Consider the following 18,757-nt stretch of genomic DNA (forward strand, 5'->3'; position numbering starts at 1 on the left):
CTCCTGGCAGCACACCACCTTTGCTTTTCACACTCAACTTTCCTCCAGAGTCCCCCCAAAGCAGCAGCATCACTCCACAAAGCCAGGGAACAGCATCTTCCAACCCTTCACCCCCAGGATCCTCGGGCTGTCTGGCTGCCACACGACAGACAGAAACTCTCCAACAGCGGCACAAGAGTGGTCTCTGGTGGAAGCAGATCAGATCTACAGCGTTGCCACCAAACGCCTGGGAGCCCAAGGCAAAGACCTTCCTCCACAGCCACCAGAAGTCACCCCTTTTTCAGCCACGCCACCAGGTCAGCCCGACGCATTCCACCCTAAAATAAAACAAAAAAAACAAGTTCTCACGCACATTTTAGGACTGACTTTAGATCTTTTATCACACACCATCTGGCCGTACTCAGATCTGCCAGAAAACAGAGAACGGGAAAAGGGGCTTTTCTGAGGTATTTTCTTAAAGGTGGAGTTCAAAGCAACCGCAGTCCAAACCCTCGGTCCCACTCCAGAGCTGTCACACCCCGAGCAACCAACTTCTCAGCAGCAGATCAGGAGGGCAGCCAAGATCAAGAAAGGCAGCAAACAGCAGCCGAGGGCAGCAACACCACTAGTAAATGTGCAACCACAGGGAAAACACCAGAGCTCGGGTTCTTTCCCCAAAAACCAAGATTTCAGCCCACTCACGCTTACTTCAGAATTGAGATTTAGAAGCCTGAGCCCAGAAAAAGTAGCATTAGATGGGCAAAAAAAATACCACCCAAAACTTCAGAGGAACTTTAAAAGCATTAAAAAAATCCAGCCACTCGTGTTCAATAGGTATTTCCTTGTGACTTGGAGTGTGATCAAGACAAACAGAAAGTGCCCTGTCAGCTTCAACGGCCTTTGGATCAGGACTACAAACCAGAAACCAACAGGAAAGATAACGTCCATCAGAGAAAACAAATCCAGGAGAAAAGAAAATAAGAGGGGGAAAAAAAAAATAAAAATCAAAGCCATGGCCAGAGAGTTTGTTTCTACTTTCCTGTTTTTTAAACACAGCAGGAGTGATTCCCAGGGCACAGCTCTCCACAGACCACGAGCCCAGGAAGGCTCTCAGTGCAGAATTCCCACCTGAACCAGGTTCCTCACGGACCAGCCTGGAGAAAGTGGCATTTGGGAGCAGCAGCAGGGATTACTCAGTGCCACCACACTTCATGTCTTCATTCCACATCAAACCAGTTTCAGCACAGGCTGCTCCTCCAGTCATTACACAGAAAAAAGGAAGAGAGGGATTTGGGGAAAAGAAAGCAGCTCTTTTGTTTTGGAGGTGGGGTGTTGGGCTTTTACCCCTGCACTAAGGAGCCATCCCTTGCTCTAACTAGATGAAAATCCAGCGTATGTAAGAAGGCATCTCATGTCTAGTACCCAAGGCAGATGAAGGTGGCAAGAAAGCTCCCACCAGACAGTAATCCCTTCTCCAAACCATTAATTATTTTGTGTGATATGGCTGAGAAGTCTCACTTCCCCCAGGGAAAATAAAAGCTATTTCTTGCTCACCTCAGTTACACCTTGTGGGTGTCCAGAACTGGAGAACTGATCGGGGACTTCTGCTACTGAAGAGAGAGGCCTTGAGCTCTTTGGATGGGCCAAATCAGGCGCAATTTGAATAAAAGCCACAAATCTGCTCATACGCAGATTTTGGATATATTTTTCCTTACTCACCCCTGCTCCCAGGTCTCCCTCAACTGCAGTTTCCCTGCCTGGTGTAATGGGAAACATCAGAAATACACAAATTCATCTTTGCCCTGCGCTTGGGAGATCCCCTGCAAGCTTCATGATGGCCTTACGAGAACTACACAACAAGAAAAACACACTTAAAAGTGGTCAAATACACTGTTTTTTAATGCAGATTTGTAAAATTTAAGCTCAGTTTTGAGAGTTCAGGACAGTTCATGAAAGAGCATTTGGTCTTCTTAAAAGTTTCCCATCCCCAATTAAATACTTCATGGAAGAACAACAATTAAGCATACATTGCATTTTTAATTAGGAAATATTTGATATTGCACATTATACCAAGAAATACAAAAGTCTGTTTCAGCACGTTATTCCAGCAGCGCTATCAATTTCATTTTGATATCATCGACTTTTATACAAAAGTTTTAATTTTAGTGCATAACACGTGCCCTGTCATTACAGAGTCAAAACGTTATTCAAAGCAATTTCTAAAACAAAGAGGAAGAAAAAATTGGCTCCTTAAAGAATACAAAAGCCTTTTACCACGACTTCAGCACCGGTTTCCTCGTAGACAAAACCCGTTCCTATGGAAAGCTGTGGGATCACCTTGGCAACACACACTGGGATGCAGTTTCTAACGAGGAGCTGACCATGGACTATTTGGCACTGGAATTAACGACCCAAATCACTGGGGGCTGAAAGGCTGCCAGACCTGCCCATGCTGTTCCTGATCTACAGCCACCTCTCCCAGTTCCAGACGACACATGAGAGAGAAAAACCACACTGGGCAGAGCTGTGCAACTTCGTTATAGTCATATATAATTCTCTGAAGAAAACTCTGAAACAGATTTCTGTGCATAACACATACCCGTGAGCAGGGTTCGGGCGCTTCAGAAGGCACAGAACACTGAGAGGTAACTGTAAGGTGTATTTTTGTTTGCATTCACCCATCCTCCTGCGCTTCTCTCCGTGTTTACGGACCGAAGCACACCTGCACGGCCCAGGCAACACTTACTGATTAAAAAGCTACACCTTGAACCTCTCCCCATAACTCTCTGGGTCATAACACCTTGATTTTATGGTTTGCTTGGAAATAGGCATCTAAGACATCCCAGCAATAGGTTTGCAAAGCAAATTCTACAGGGATGGGAAGCGCCAGCTGCCTCAAATATCAAGGCAACCGACTCTATTGCAATGTTTTGGGAAATCTTAATATATTTCCCCAATCCTCCCCCCTTTAAAATATACACAATAAGACTAAGAAGACAGGATTATTCTTATTATTTTTGTGCCTGAATACATGATACAACTATCATGGAAGAGAAGATTCTACAGTGAAGTCCCTGAGATGCAACTGTACACTAAAAGATTCAAACAACCTCTTCAGCACTAACTTCATAGTTATTAGAAATGTTTTGTGTTGCAACACGTGGTTTAAGAAAACCGATGTTGTTATAAGAAGGTGAAAATACAGCAGATCAAGTTTGCCCTTATATTTAAGCCTTAATTTAAAAGTAATTAATTCGAGAGTAACATTCAACTATTTCAATTGTAGTCAAAAGTAAAAAGCATGGAAGCAATGGGGAGCCACTAAAAAAATAATGTTATATTTAGAATGAGTTGATTTGGCCTCTGTTTTCATCCCCCAAAAGCCCTGCCTGAATTTAACTGCTTTCCTCCTGAACATTGCCAGACAGTTAGTTCCTCAAACATATCTGAGCTTTATCTAAAGATGGCGGGATGAAGCAACAGCATTTTTTCACCATTTTTGGAAGCAAAAGGCACAGTTTCCAGGTACAGTACACTCAGCACGGATGCCAGAGCCCTCCCCCTGCCATGATGGCACATACCCAGCTGGTGGCAGAGGGAAGCTGACATCCCAAGCATTTTTTGGCATGGGCACAGCAGTTGATATCCTTCCAGTATTGGTTGTTTTTTTTTTTTTAAAAAAAGGAAAATGTCATCTCCTATGTATATTACTTTTTCAGTTACTTGGGGATCCACTGTATTTTGTGACCAGCTAATCAGAAATACTTTATCCACCTTCCCAAGCAAGCTCAGTTTTTCCTGCTAGTGAAGAAAACATAAGGCACTAATATATTAACGCTGTCAGGAATGTGAAATAGTTTGTTCTTCATGTACTGTTACACCAGTTCTTAGCAGCATCTCTCCTGAAAAGGCACTTAATACATGAGAAACAATGAAACTTTTGGAACTTCTGCTCAGCTAAAGCTACATCAAGTCATCTGCTCAGACAGCTGAGTGGCTTCGCAATTTCCCCTTCCCTCCCCCCACTCCTTTACAAAAAAAGGCACCTGATTTATCACTGGTTTCTGTAGCCACAGGTGCTTGCGACCATGCAGTTCTACACATGTGAGGGATGGGGTGATTATACTGGTATCTTGAAAAGATAACTCCTGATCATATAAGAAGCTACTATTCTAGCTACAGCGGTTTTGTTTCAGCAAAACCCACTACCAGTGGGTTCCTACCTGAGTAGTTCTTAAGGTTGTGTATTGCTAGTCAGAATGATTAAACTTGGTGTAAGAAATTGCACTTTCCCATTCCTTCCCCAAACCCAAGATAATTTCAAATTAAATACTAGACCCTTTTCTAAAGGGACATTTGTAATACAGCTACAAAGAGGTAGCTAAGTGGCACGTGCCAATTTTCTTTTCTTTCTTTCTTTTTTTTTTTTCCCCAAAGTATATTCAGCCTTCATTTGCAACAACATTTTTCAGAGGAAGTCTTAAAACAACAAATCTCTATTCAGGTGGCACTTGGAGTTACCACAGTTCAGAAGACAGAACTCCTAAGAGAACTTGGTCTCCCTTCACGTCCAGGGTTGACAACGAAGAGGCACGGGGGGTGCCCAAGTGACCCAGCGGGGTCAGCAGGGGTGTAGCTGAAGAGGGAAGGAATGGTGACAGGCTCCTCCTGGTAGAAGTGACTGGGAAGAACTGTTCAGATCAAGCCCACCATCCGATCGATCTGCCTCATGTAGTTACTCTTCAAGGGCAGTAGGTACCTCCTCTCGTCAGGAACTCTGTTACACTGTCAACAAAAGGAGAATATTTGTAAGGACTCCGATAGGAAAAGAGGTGACCCCGTTCCCTCTGCAACCCAGCAGGCATCACTAACCAGAAGTTTGCTGCCAAGTACAGAAAATTGTACCCAACAGGGCTTTTGGTCCCAGCCCTCCCTCGCTCTGTGCAAACCGCAGCACAAAGCCCAGAAATGAACAGCAAGTGTTTCCTTCCAAACACACGCCAAACTACTGCAGCTTGTTATTCAACTGAGGCTGCCTTCACTATGACAACTGTGAATGTTTTTTTTTAAAATAATGCTCTTTTTTTTTTCTGCAGGACTTGGGGGAGGAGGAAAGAAACCACGCTACAACCTACTAGTAGAGATTTTAAAAAATTGTTCTCTATTAACCACGTATCTGTTTCAGTTGGTGACAGGCACTGGATCCATAGCTCTGTACTCTTTGGGTGCCTGGGTAAGAAAGGTCACCTTTACAGGCCTCAAAACCATTCTGAGGGGAAAAAAAAGGTCTTTTTAAATGAAGCTCTGCATTTCTCTTTCCCCATCACAGCAACATTGGAAGATTTTAAGGGCAAAGAAAAGGGGAAGGGGAAAAAAAGAATTGGAAATAGATTAACAAAGAACAAACTAATTGCTGCAAAATAACTAAAAGGGGACACCTTCAATGTAATCACTCTCCCCTTACCCTCACCCATTCACTCTGCTACTGAAAGTGTTTTTCACAAGGGAGGTTCTCAGATATTTGACATTTATAAAGGCAACACTGCAGAACCCTAAAGCAACACTTCCAAATGGCTCTTCTACTGCCTAACCCAGTTCCACACACATCCCTTCTCCAGCACAGAACCAGGCCCACTCATATTCCTTACGTTAGAACTGAAGTTGACAGCCTTGAACTCATTTGGTTTAATTTTTTCTGCGCTGTCCTCTTCTCCAGGGAGGATGTCTTGCCACAGCGAGTTACGGAAACGTTCGTCCACAGACACAATATGTCCCTCAGTAGTAAACATATACTTATTTCCAGATTTATGCAGTGGATTCTCTTCATCAAACAACTAAAGAAGAGATGGGAGAGAGAGCTATAGTATGTGTGCAATAATCTTCACGTGCCATCAGCAGTAAGTTAAAACACACGCACTCATGCATTTAGAGGATCCTGCAAAAAGCACACTTTTTAGTGCTAAATGGGTAACTACTACTAAGGCAAATGGAAATAAATAGTTTTAATCCAAGTGATTTATTTTAACAGTTAAAGGAGAAGAGCAAAAGCAAAACTTCTCACACAACATAAACTGCCCTGCATTTCTAGCCTGGCATCCGCTGTTTCCATTCAGCCACAGATTTATTTGTTTTTCTACTCTAGAGGAGATTGAGAACAGTAGCTTAAGCAGCATTGGCTCAAATGCTTTCTCCTGTGAGTGCCAAAGCCTGATGGGGAGAAATTGGAGGCTGCTGCAAGGCAGGCAAAATGGCTACAAGCAGTAATTTAGCTCAGAGCTGAGCAGTAGCCTCAGCCTCGCTTCCTCTCCTTTCCAGTTCCCCCCAAAAAGAGCTGCCAGCTCTCCAGCCAGCAGCTTCCCAAACCTCCATGATCAGGGAAGAGTCAAAGAAAGAAAAGCAGCACATTCTCCGATACCTAAATCCCTCTCTTCCCTCAAGCACAGCATAGTTTCTAATTAACAGCATCCTGCCTCCTCGTCGTGCCGCGTTTGCGCACAGTGCATGCCAAGAGAGTTTATCTGAAATGAAGAACATGTACATACCAGGTACAAATATTTACACGTTTCACTAAGGAAAAAGCTCTCCATTCGATCTTCTTTTGTCTTCTCCACGACGTGGTGTAAGGTGGCGTAGCCACACCTGCAAGAGGTAAGATTAGTTTGGGCTTAGTTCCCCCACATTCTGATCTTGAAGCGCTCCCTGGATACTCCTGCACTTCAGCCCCCTGGGGTGAAGCTAAAATGAAACAAGTCTCAAGCACCTATTCCTGGTTTCTGGCATTCTGATGAGACTGGAATCATCGACCCTGTGGTCAATGCCAACAGTTGAATAAAAATTCAGTCTTCTCTCTGAGTAATGCAAGAAGTTCAGATACTCAGCATTACAGTCAGGATTCACTTCTACTGCCTTCAGATGAAAGCAGATGCTGTTGCTGATCAATCTCAGAGGCCATCCCTCCAACTTACTTAAACACCATGAGACCAGAAATATCCTTGCAGGTTCCACAGGAAAAAAAAAACCACACTACTAATTTTACCAGTTTTTAGCAACTGATCATCAACAATGCATTTTGAAAAGTAGCTATAAAATTCTGAAGGCATGAAGCTATCACTGGACTGTAATTTCGTTTTCAGATGAGAAAGAAGTAATTGCTCAATAAATAAATCATCACTTGTGGCTTTCTGGTTTACCTACATTTGATAGATTGGATTCTATATAATATTTATAGAATAAAGTACATGTACACAGCAGTGAGAGAAGACAAAGAAGACTGAAAACTGACTTTGCTTTTGTATATTTTTCCAAACTCTGCAGAATATCCATTCCCACATGAAGGTAAAATGGGTTCTTTGTGGCCTAAATAAGGAAGACAGACAAGAGTTAGAGTCAGCGATTTTGAAATCTCGTAAAAATAACACTTAGAACAAAGGCCTAAGCAGCACCAGATTCTTGTGTACTACAGTAAACTGATCTTTATAGGAACATCACTTAGATTACTCTGTGCAAGCCTCTCACATTTGCTTTAGTGCAAATCCTAATAAAACTTGTAGTAAATTCAAACTCTTTGATAGCTTTCTTGCAGCCAGGAAGTTATTTTCATTTACTGTATCTTCTGCCAGATGGAGACTGTGCCCAGACAATATAGCAAAGAAAGCTATTACATTTACTTCAGCAATTTCTATTAAGAAGTCTCTACCTTGTAAAAATGTGCCAGCTATTTTTTGAAAAGGTTGTTTAGTCTCACTTTTGTCTGTCTTATAAAAAGGGCTATTTTTTTTAAGCAAACAACACAGCAACTACATTGCATTACAATGCAGTGCCCAAACAGAGACCTCTGTATAAGAAGAGGCAGATCCAGAGGCACCACATTTTAGCAGCTCAGAGGGTAGGAAAAATGACTTTCTGAACGGAACCGTTTTTTGCCAAAATATGAGCTGTAAGCTCAGAAAAGTCAAGTACCTGATAAAGAAGATATGTGGATTCCACTAACTCTGGCCTCAGCGGATAAAAGGGAACATCGGGCGCTTGCAATTGCCAGTTGTATCTTTCTGGGAGAGCTCCGTATCGTTTCCATATGGCATAATAAAAAGCATGGAGACAAATAGCATCTTCCACATCTCCTATCAACACCTATGGCATAACAACAGCTGTAAACACGCCCGTGAAATACTGCAAGCCAGAAAATTGCTTCCAGCTCTGTATCAGAGCATGCCACGTAATAAAACACTCCCCTCATAAGGGGAGACAAAAATATAATCCACCCACCCCCCCAGAAAAGCTGATGTATTAATTTCTTCACACTAAAAGCTTCAGCAGAGCTCACCTTCACAGCATGGTATACAAATGGTGAGGTTAAAGGAGAAAAAACTAAAAGTAAGTCAAATCTAGCAGAGAGCAGGCCAGGCCTTCCAATATCATTACGCTGATGGAGAAGCTGAACTGCCCAAAGACTCTCCTATCAGAGCAGCCAGATGTGAACTCACGGTTTGAAGCTCATCTCAAAAGAGATGCTCAGACTCATTCACAGCCCAGGATTGGAACGAGCCTCTCTGACACCCCTCTACTGTGTCATTCAGTCTGTAGCAGAATGAAAGTTTACCTGTAGCCCAGGAAAAAAGGCTTGCAAAGAGTCAATCCACGTGTTCATCAGCTGTCCTGTCAGCATGTTCACATTCACGTACAGAGGAGGGTCACCCTCCCCTTCATTGCAAGCTTCTCGACTGCCAAGTAACAATAAGCACGTGTAAGTATTCACTATTTTAGAAGAACACACTGCACGTTTCATTTCACACCTCTGCCACCAGCAAAGAGAATGAGCCATGGATTTGTGTAACAAAGCCATTTTGAAAAGAACCAAAATGTCAGTCAGGCTTCTCAGAAAAATTAATTCACCAAGGCATGCACATCATATCCTTAAGTGATGTCATAGAATCTCGACCAAGAAGTCATGCCAGGTAAGATCAGGCCTTAAAAAGTACTAAACTAACCAATTTAATACATTTCCTTTTGAAGAACCAAAGTGTCAGTCAGGCTTCTCCGAAAAAATTAATTCACCAAGGCATGCACATCATATCCTTAAGTGATGTCATAGAATCTCGACCAAGAAGTCATGCCAGGTAAGATCAGGCCTTAAAAAGTACTAAACTAACCAATTTAATACATTTCCTTTTCAGTTCTACAGCCAGTTTAGTTTCTTTGCAGCAACAATGCTGTTCAGTTGACTAAGGAGAGAAAGGAACATTAAAATTTATTGCCATGGTGACTACCACGGAAGTAAGATTTTGGTTTTTAAAGAAAAAAAAAAAAAGAGAAAACATATTTTCTCGACCGTGACACAAAACACTATACAATCTCTTTTATCTTGCTGGAGTACTCAAATAACTCAAGTATCAAATAACATACCCTCTTCTTAAGTGGTTCTGAATGTTCCGATAAGCATCATTGAACATCTCCAAGTCTTCCTTTTCTCCAAAGAGGATGTAAGATTTCAGCAGGTATTCGTAGAACGAATCCGACCCTGCTCCCAGGCCACTCTGCTTTCCAACCCAATGGCCAGTCTGAATATTCACAACATTTCCTTTCAGAACAGACAAAAAGTTTAGTCTAAAGTTGCAAAGCACATCAAGAAAAATAAGAACCAGAAGTTAGAAAAACTACATCTTCAAAAAGTCTTAAAGAGGAATGACCAAAGATTACTAGCCAAATAAAGTGTTACAGTACATGAGCACACACGCACAGTTATTGTAAGTACTTTAGTTATCTGTCAATCTAAATTATGTTAATGGGGATACAAATGCAAGAACTTTAGTTTCATTTCCCAGTTTCATGAAAAATTTGTCTTTGGAAACTTGAGCCCTAAAGAAGTCTTTCAGATACTCCATTTTTCTTACAAAATTACAAAGTGTCATTTGGTCAGCACAAGCCAGGAGTACACAGGAAGAGCATGACTTCAGTTTATCAGTGACAAAAGTCCATGGTACACAACAGAAACCTGTAGCACGATGGCATTTGGCTACAGCAGAGTGAGAGGGGTTAAACCAGGGAGCCAGTCAACACAGCATCACCTGGGAAGAGATTACCCAGCAGTCCGGTGTTGTTGTTCCGGAGGCTCCAGAGGGCTTTGACGGCTCTCCTGGCCACCCACTCGAAGGTGGAATCACCAAGCAGCCTGCTGAGGATGCCAAACTCCACCAGCAAGGAACCAGCTCCTGCAGTACAAGTTTCATTATTGCTGTCTGGAGGTACCCCCTTCTTCAGATTCACCTGGGAAGCAAGTAGAGAGAGAGAATTCACAGCACGCAAGCAGGTACATCCCACACACCCCTGCTCTCACCTGCAGTATAATGTTCATTATAAAGCTTTTGTATTAATGTTTGCAATATGTAGTGTGCAACGTGCACGTAGTTAGAAAGGCAGTGTATCACTGCTTGGTCAAAAAGCCTTCCTGAAGTATCCCTGAAATTAATCTTCCAATTTTATAACATCATCCTAATTTAGTTACTCATAGAATCATAGAATAGTTTGGGTTGGAAGGGACCTTAAAGATCATCCACTTCCACCTCCCTGCCCTGGGCAGGGACACCTCCCACCAGAGCAGGTTGCTCAAAGCCCTGTCCAACCTGGTCTTGTACTTGTTAATCCTTCCAAATTTCAGTCCACTTTTTCATCATTTCTGCTGATCTTTCAAGGGTGATGCAAGCACTGCTCCCCCTTGCTTAGTGCTCTTGAAACCAAGAGTTTCCTCAGTGAATACTCCTCAAGTTCCCCTCGGTGTTCTGTTCCGTGGGGAAGTTACACCACCCTCAGCTACTCCAAACAGAAGTGAAAGATCATGTCTCTGCAGCCAGACAGGTCTGAAGGAAAAGCAGAGCTGCTGTCCCCAAAAATTAGAAGTAGTCAGGCAAGTGCTAATTACTTTTAGAGTTTAGAGTTGTTCCACTAAAACTAACATCCTTCTCCTTGAAAATTGCATCTGTTTAAAACGAGGGTCTTTCAAGGGTGATGCAAGCACTGCTCCCCCTTGCTTAGTGCTCTTGAAACCAAGAGTTTCCTCAGTGAATACTCCTCAAGTTCCCCTCGGTGTTCTGTTCCGTGGGGAAGTTACACCACCCTCAGCTACTCCAAACAGAAGTGAAAGATCATGTCTCTGCAGCCAGACAGGTCTGAAGGAAAAGCAGAGCTGCTGTCCCCAAAAATTAGAAGTAGTCAGGCAAGTGCTAATTACTTTTAGAGTTTAGAGTTGTTCCACTAAAACTAACATCCTTCTCCTTGAAAATTGCATCTGTTTAAAACGAGGGGACGCGGTATTCAAGAATATCACAGTATTCCTGAGTACTCACTGAGCAGCATTTGAGAAAGTTACGAATTCTGATCCCAGTATGACAAATGAGTTTCATTTTATCACAGTACCAAGTCAGCTCAGACTCATTCACAGCCCAGGATTGGAACGAGCCTCTCTGACACCCCTCTACTGTGTCATTCAGTCTGTAGCAGAATGAAAGTTTACCTGTAGCCCAGGAAAAAAGGCTTGCAAAGAGTCAATCCACGTGTTCATCAGCTGTCCTGTCAGCATGTTCACATTCACGTACAGAGGAGGGTCACCCTCCCCTTCATTGCAAGCTTCTCGACTGCCAAGTAACAATAAGCACGTGTAAGTATTCACTATTTTAGAAGAACACACTGCACGTTTCATTTCACACCTCTGCCACCAGCAAAGAGAATGAGCCATGGATTTGTGTAACAAAGCCATTTTGAAAAGAACCAAAATGTCAGTCAGGCTTCTCAGAAAAATTAATTCACCAAGGCATGCACATCATATCCTTAAGTGATGTCATAGAATCTCGACCAAGAAGTCATGCCAGGTAAGATCAGGCCTTAAAAAGTACTAAACTAACCAATTTAATACATTTCCTTTTCAGTTCTACAGCCAGTTTAGTTTCTTTGCAGCAACAATGCTGTTCAGTTGACTAAGGAGAGAAAGGAACATTAAAATTTATTGCCATGGTGACTACCACGGAAGTAAGATTTTGGTTTTTAAAGAAAAAAAAAAAAAGAGAAAACATATTTTCTCGACCGTGACACAAAACACTATACAATCTCTTTTATCTTGCTGGAGTACTCAAATAACTCAAGTATCAAATAACATACCCTCTTCTTAAGTGGTTCTGAATGTTCCGATAAGCATCATTGAACATCTCCAAGTCTTCCTTTTCTCCAAAGAGGATGTAAGATTTCAGCAGGTATTCGTAGAACGAATCCGACCCTGCTCCCAGGCCACTCTGCTTTCCAACCCAATGGCCAGTCTGAATATTCACAACATTTCCTTTCAGAACAGACAAAAAGTTTAGTCTAAAGTTGCAAAGCACATCAAGAAAAATAAGAACCAGAAGTTAGAAAAACTACATCTTCAAAAAGTCTTAAAGAGGAATGACCAAAGATTACTAGCCAAATAAAGTGTTACAGTACATGAGCACACACGCACAGTTATTGTAAGTACTTTAGTTATCTGTCAATCTAAATTATGTTAATGGGGATACAAATGCAAGAACTTTAGTTTCATTTCCCAGTTTCATGAAAAATTTGTCTTTGGAAACTTGAGCCCTAAAGAAGTCTTTCAGATACTCCATTTTTCTTACAAAATTACAAAGTGTCATTTGGTCAGCACAAGCCAGGAGTACACAGGAAGAGCATGACTTCAGTTTATCAGTGACAAAAGTCCATGGTACACAACAGAAACCTGTAGCACGATGGCATTTGGCTACAGCAGAGTGAGAGGGGTTAAACCAGGGAGCCAGTCAACACAGCATCACCTGGGAAGAGATTACCCAGCAGTCCGGTGTTGTTGTTCCGGAGGCTCCAGAGGGCTTTGACGGCTCTCCTGGCCACCCACTCGAAGGTGGAATCACCAAGCAGCCTGCTGAGGATGCCAAACTCCACCAGCAAGGAACCAGCTCCTGCAGTACAAGTTTCATTATTGCTGTCTGGAGGTACCCCCTTCTTCAGATTCACCTGGGAAGCAAGTAGAGAGAGAGAGTTCACAGCACGCAAGCAGGTACATCCCACACACCCCTGCTCTCACCTGCAGTATAATGTTCATTATAAAGCTTTTGTATTAATGTTTGCAATATGTAGTGTGCAACGTGCACGTAGTTAGAAAGGCAGTGTATCACTGCTTGGTCAAAAAGCCTTCCTGAAGTATCCCTGAAATTAATCTTCCAATTTTATAACATCATCCTAATTTAGTTACTCATAGAATCATAGAATAGTTTGGGTTGGAAGGGACCTTAAAGATCATCCACTTCCACCTCCCTGCCCTGGGCAGGGACACCTCCCACCAGAGCAGGTTGCTCAAAGCCCTGTCCAACCTGGTCTTGTACTTGTTAATCCTTCCAAATTTCAGTCCACTTTTTCATCATTTCTGCTGATCTTTCAAGGGTGATGCAAGCACTGCTCCCCCTTGCTTAGTGCTCTTGAAACCAAGAGTTTCCTCAGTGAACACTCCTCAAGTTCCCCTGGGTGTTCTGTTCCGTGGGGAAGTCACACCACCCTCAGCTACTCCAAACAGAAGTGAAAGATCATGTCTCTGCAGCCAGACAGGTCTGAAGGAAAAGCAGAGCTGCTGTCCCCAAAAATTAGAAGTAGTCAGGCAAGTGCTAATTACTTTTAGAGTTTAGAGTTGTTCCACTAAAACTAACATCCTTCTCCTTGAAAATTGCATCTGTTTAAAACGAGGGGACGCGGTATTCAAGAATATCACAGTATTCCTGAGTACTCACTGAGCAGCATTTGAGAAAGTTACGAATTCTGATCCCAGTATGACAAATGAGTTTCATTTTATCACAGTACCAAGTCACTTTCCTAGGCTATTTGCCTTTACAGTGTTTCTTTTTAACCTTCTTAATGACAGCACTGTTTGTTGCTCCATGATATATAGGAAGAAAGTGCAGGGCAGGGCACGTTCCAGCCAAACAAATGACTACTGACCCGAAGGGAACAACATATACCTCCTGAAAAAACAGGCTAAAGAAAATATTTATTAAACATAAGGAGCAGTTTATGTATCATGTCACCATAACTTGGCACACTTTGCTCCCCACACCTTTTTAACATAGTTTAGAGCAGGTTCAATACCCCAAGTGCACATATAAAGGCACACACAGGGCACAGAATTCAAGTTGCAGGACAGACAAATTACTACTTTTAGATTATCTGCCCCCCGTGTCGGTGTGCTCACTTACCCGGGGATATGGAATTCCAGTTTTGGTGTTCTCAAAGGCTGGAAGCAGCCTCACTGCCAGGTCATGAGCCATGTGCAGCAGCTCATTGTCATAATCCTTAATGGTCATATCACCAAAAGGCTGTTTGGTGTCTGTAATTATGATGTGGGCAGAAAGAAGGCTTCCCAAAACCCTGCAGGGAAAAAAGAAAAGATCTTCAGTTTTAAAATCTGCTCTGAACCTAGCTCTTCAGCTAAACCCTTATGAGTGTGATGTTGAACAGAAATATTACTTTGTGCACCTTATATGCACTACAGAAAAATCTGCTTATTTCCCCACCGGTAGCAAAAACATCTAGAAGCCACGTTGCTTGTCACCCACAGTAATCCCAACATCCAATTCTGCAAAATTTACCTAACTCAGTATCTCCTCACCATTTACTAAGTCTATTTATGAAGGCAGACCTCCTCACCCCTGCAAATGGCAGTAAGGTTGTTACGTGAACTCAGCATTCAGAAAAAAGAAAGACTAGTCAAGTTGAGCAGCAATTGAATAAAGTGTTTAAGATATGCAGAAAATGAAGCCATTTAAAATCAGACTGTATCTTAGACTCATCTCCACTACAGACAGGCCTGTTTTCTCATCTAAAAGGAAAGTGAAAGCAAGCAGAAGGTCCATGGAAGAAAACCAGAAAAGGGAAAGCCTGTCAGCAGAGCTGTTTGCTGTGCTCAGATCCGAGTCTCTGCTGCAAGAAGAACAAAAAAGCAGCAGTCTGCAAACCACACACTGCTGAGACCCCCCTGTATCACTGCTTCATGCCACGTGTGCTTCATTAAAAGTGTTTCAATTATGAAAGCATAGAATATTTTCATAAACGGTTAAAAACCAACTTACTCAAGGAACAGTCATGGAATAAAGCCTACCAAAAGTATCCTTATTAATGATTTCACTGTGACTCTCTCATATATGAATACCAAGTCGTTAACCTTATTGCTATTTTAAAGGCAGAAACTCAGAGGGACGTACCTGATTGTTGCCTCAAAAACTTGGACCGTTGAGTCTTTATCAAATGAAACCGTGTCAATCACCAACTTCACTGCTTTCTGGAATTCTGAGGAGTTTCCCATTACCTTTTTACATAAAAAACAAAGACTGTTTTGTCTAATTGTTGCTTCAGAAGAAGGGTGGGGAAGAGAATGGTGAGTTCACATTTTAGACCAACAGTCACATTAATGAGATACAGAAGAGAGTATTTCAAGCTCTTACTAAAAAGACTTTCCAAAAAGTTACCAATCCTACTGACATGTAAAAGCACATTTCCTTAAAACAAGGAAACCCACAAAGACACATTTTTGGCCATTATACTAACCTATCCCCTCACGTATTCTTCCACTCCCAGCATCAGCCTTGTGGTTGATCTCTTACAACATGAGTCTAAAAACTCTTAAGAACCACCCCACAGAGTGTTTTAACTGCTTATCAACTGGATAAGTTTAGCTGAAAAGGTAACACAATTTGCAGAACAATGAAGTCTGATTTGACATTAATTTGACCAGGGGAGTACAACCTTTTGAGTTCTTGACTTGACACTGCACTCCATGCCCAGGAGTTTTGTTGGGCCAGTTTTCTATAGGTACACCCCAACAGCTGATTTCCACTACACCCAGACAGACATTCAGCCCCAGCTTCAAGGAAGCAGAAACTCGGAAGGAACACACAGGTTCCCACTTGCATAAGCTCATGATGAGGCTGGAAACCCAGCTCTTTAACCATCAAAACACCATGCATCAGTTTGTCTGCTCTCTCCAATACCCAGACCCAGTGGGAAAGCATTCACACAGATCTGAGAGGACGAAGAGCAAACCAGGCCTTCACCACACAGAAGCTTCTGAAACACAAGAGACTCTAGGAACCAGAAGTTTTATATTTGAGAAAAAGTTATGTACTGCTGTACAAGGTACGGATAGGACTCTGAGGACAGGAAGGGAACTGTCGGGCCATGCCACCATCAGAGCACAGATGGTGTGTGTTTACATCACAGCTGGTGATGTAAAGAAACTGCTGTTTCTTTAACAGAAACCAACTTTTTCCTCACTTCCTCCTTTCAGTTCTGTTCGTTGCTGCCACGTTCGGTTGCAACCGTCTCCCCGCAGAGCTGCAACTCCACCGCAGCAGAGGAAGGATTTCATAACCTGAAGCACACATACGGTCCTTGCACATACCACCTTCTCCACGAGAAGAGAGAAACTCACCAAGTATCCACTTCAGAAGGCCAAGAACCTGCCCTGGCTGCAAAGGTGAGACCGTGAAACTTACAAGGGTTTCTAAATACACACAAGGAGTTCAAGGGGCTCTTCTCCATGATACCATACTCCTGGTGCTAACATAAAACTCAGTTTCTTCTCACATTATCTTCAAATTTTATCAGAAATGCACATAATGGTCTATCTTTGCAGGTGAGAGGCAGCTTTACAGCTTTTTCCCCTCCTTCCTTTCACCACTCCTCATACAGATGTATGTGTCAGTCCAGCTCTCTCTGCCAAGCAAAACAAGTGGAGCTCTCCCAGTCATCTTGACTAAGACAAATCTCTTCCTGACGTATCTCTCAGCAACATGTGCACATCCCAGTTCAAATCCCCCCTTCCTAAACACCAGAGTGGTGGCAGTATCCCAAGAGATCTCACCTGAGCCCTGAGGAAGATCTTTGAGATTTCCTCTGTCTCTTCTGAAAATCCCTGCTGATATATCCCCACGTCCACTTATCCTCCCCTGCACAAGTAACACACTGCTAGCTTGTGACCCAGCCGTTAGCTCCACCTCCTCAGAAGGGAAAGATTTAATAACCTCCAGCTTACAAACTGTTACACCTTTTACTTCAACACTGCTGAAGTTCATTACCATTTTAATCGCTTCCTCACCATGTCAGCTCATCTGCTCTTCACAGTAAGAATTAATCTCCATCGCCATCAGCAGCTCTGCATGAACCATCAGCACTTTTTGCATTAACAACATTAACATGCAAAAACTACACAGCACTGGTCCCACGGCAGGTCCTTGGAAAATGCCACGGAGTAACTCCATCCACTTTGAAACTCTCTTTTGCTGTCTTCCTTCAACTTCTCACCGAGTTTCTCTACCAAGCAGCCCTCTCTTCAGCTCCAATAGCCTCATTTTCCCCTTTAACTCCTTCCTTCAGAATCCGTTCCAGCACAATGCCCGCTGTCAAGGTAACAGCTCAGGACCATGCTCCCACCTCAATCCCACAACCAAGACCTGCAGTTTCATTTCACAGCCCTTCCAAACAAAGCTCTGTTCCCCAGAGGGAGCTTTGACTCCCCGTTTCCCACACTGGGGTTGGGAATAAACCCCCCGGTGCATAGCACCAGGCGTGTGTTTCACTGCTAACAGCTGGATTAGCAGAACAGAGCAAGCCAGACCCACACACATTCAACAGTATCTGGGGTTTCTCGTCTCTCAAACCCTCACATCCAACTGACTTCGGCCTTTCAGACATTAATGTCCATATCCTGCTAAGGGGCTGCCTTCAGAGTTTAGTTAGCAGAGAGTTACTCTTTGGCAAAAGAAACATAGAATAGAATCATAATCATTTTGGTTGGAAAAAGCCCTCAAGATCGAGTCCAACCGTTAACCCAGCACAGCCAAACCCACCCCTAACCCGTGTCCCTCAGCACCACGTCTGCCCAGCTTCTAAATCCCTCCAAGGATGGTGACTCCACCACTGCCCTTGGCAGCGTCTTCTAATGTTTGACAACCCTCTCAGTGAAGAAATCTTTCCTAATATCCATCTTAATGCCCAGCCTCCCACCCCAGAGCAACTTGAGGCCATTTCCTCTTGTCCCATGGCCTGTTCCTTGGGAGAAGAGACCGACCCACCCTGGCTACCCCCTCCTTTCAGGGGGTTGGAGAGAGCCAGAAGGTCTCCCCTCAGCCTCCTTTTCTCCAGGCTGAACACTCCCAGATCCCTCAGAAGTTCTCCAGACCCCTCACCAGCTCCGTCGCCCTTCCCTGGACACACTCCAGGCCCCTTAATGTCCTTCTTTTTCTGAGAGGCCCAAAACTGGACACAACGCTCGAGGTGCAGCCTCTGTGTTCAGTTTCAGACCCCTCACATCCTCGCTACGTTAATGTATCTTTAACCTAATCCACAAAACCCAGTTTGTTCGTTCCAGCTGCCGACAGGAACCTCCTCGAGCTTCCCTCCTGATCCAATCTGGGGCGACATCGCAAATCCCCAGCCCCCCGGTACCGCCAAGCGCAGACATGGCAGCCGGACGGGCCAAAGTCTTCCTCAGAGGAAGAAGCGAAGCCCAGCTGAGGGGTGCCGAGCTCCTCAGGGCCAGGCCCGGCACTGGGGGTGCCCCTCCACCTTCCCCCCCCCCAGGACTCACCGCCAGGGTGTCCAGCGCATCGATCAGCGTCAGCGAGTAGTTTCCCAGGACGTCGTTGATGTTGAGGTTGGTGCTGGAAGAGAAGAGCTGAGCGTCAGGCCCCGCCGCCACCGGGCCTGGCTTCCCCCCCCCCCCCCCGCCATTCCCCTCAGC

At 43.6% G+C, this 18,757-nt stretch overlaps 1 protein-coding gene across 1 annotated transcript in view; it reads right to left on the minus strand.

The window, feature by feature from the left end:
• Nucleotides 1-1,857: 1,857 nt before the first annotated feature.
• EDEM1 (ER degradation enhancer, mannosidase alpha-like 1) overlaps nucleotides 1,858-18,757 on the minus strand; it is a 17,156-nt gene continuing 256 nt past the window's right edge. Inside the window, exons 2-12 of the mRNA XM_014946629.1 lie at nucleotides 18,605-18,731; nucleotides 15,222-15,325; nucleotides 14,217-14,388; nucleotides 12,804-12,987; nucleotides 12,127-12,301; nucleotides 11,486-11,606; nucleotides 7,939-8,109; nucleotides 7,262-7,335; nucleotides 6,522-6,618; nucleotides 5,628-5,813; nucleotides 1,858-4,764 (exon numbers count right to left, since the gene is read on the minus strand). Coding sequence (XP_014802115.1) covers nucleotides 4,675-4,764; nucleotides 5,628-5,813; nucleotides 6,522-6,618; nucleotides 7,262-7,335; nucleotides 7,939-8,109; nucleotides 11,486-11,606; nucleotides 12,127-12,301; nucleotides 12,804-12,987; nucleotides 14,217-14,388; nucleotides 15,222-15,325; nucleotides 18,605-18,731 — 1,501 coding nt within the window. The 3' untranslated portion in view covers nucleotides 1,858-4,674. The remainder of the gene's footprint in view (nucleotides 4,765-5,627; nucleotides 5,814-6,521; nucleotides 6,619-7,261; nucleotides 7,336-7,938; nucleotides 8,110-11,485; nucleotides 11,607-12,126; nucleotides 12,302-12,803; nucleotides 12,988-14,216; nucleotides 14,389-15,221; nucleotides 15,326-18,604; nucleotides 18,732-18,757) is intronic.

Source organism: Calidris pugnax, unplaced genomic scaffold (genome assembly GCF_001431845.1).
Source record: "Calidris pugnax isolate Ruff unplaced genomic scaffold, ASM143184v1 scaffold81, whole genome shotgun sequence".
Taxonomy (NCBI): Eukaryota; Metazoa; Chordata; class Aves; order Charadriiformes; family Scolopacidae; genus Calidris; species Calidris pugnax.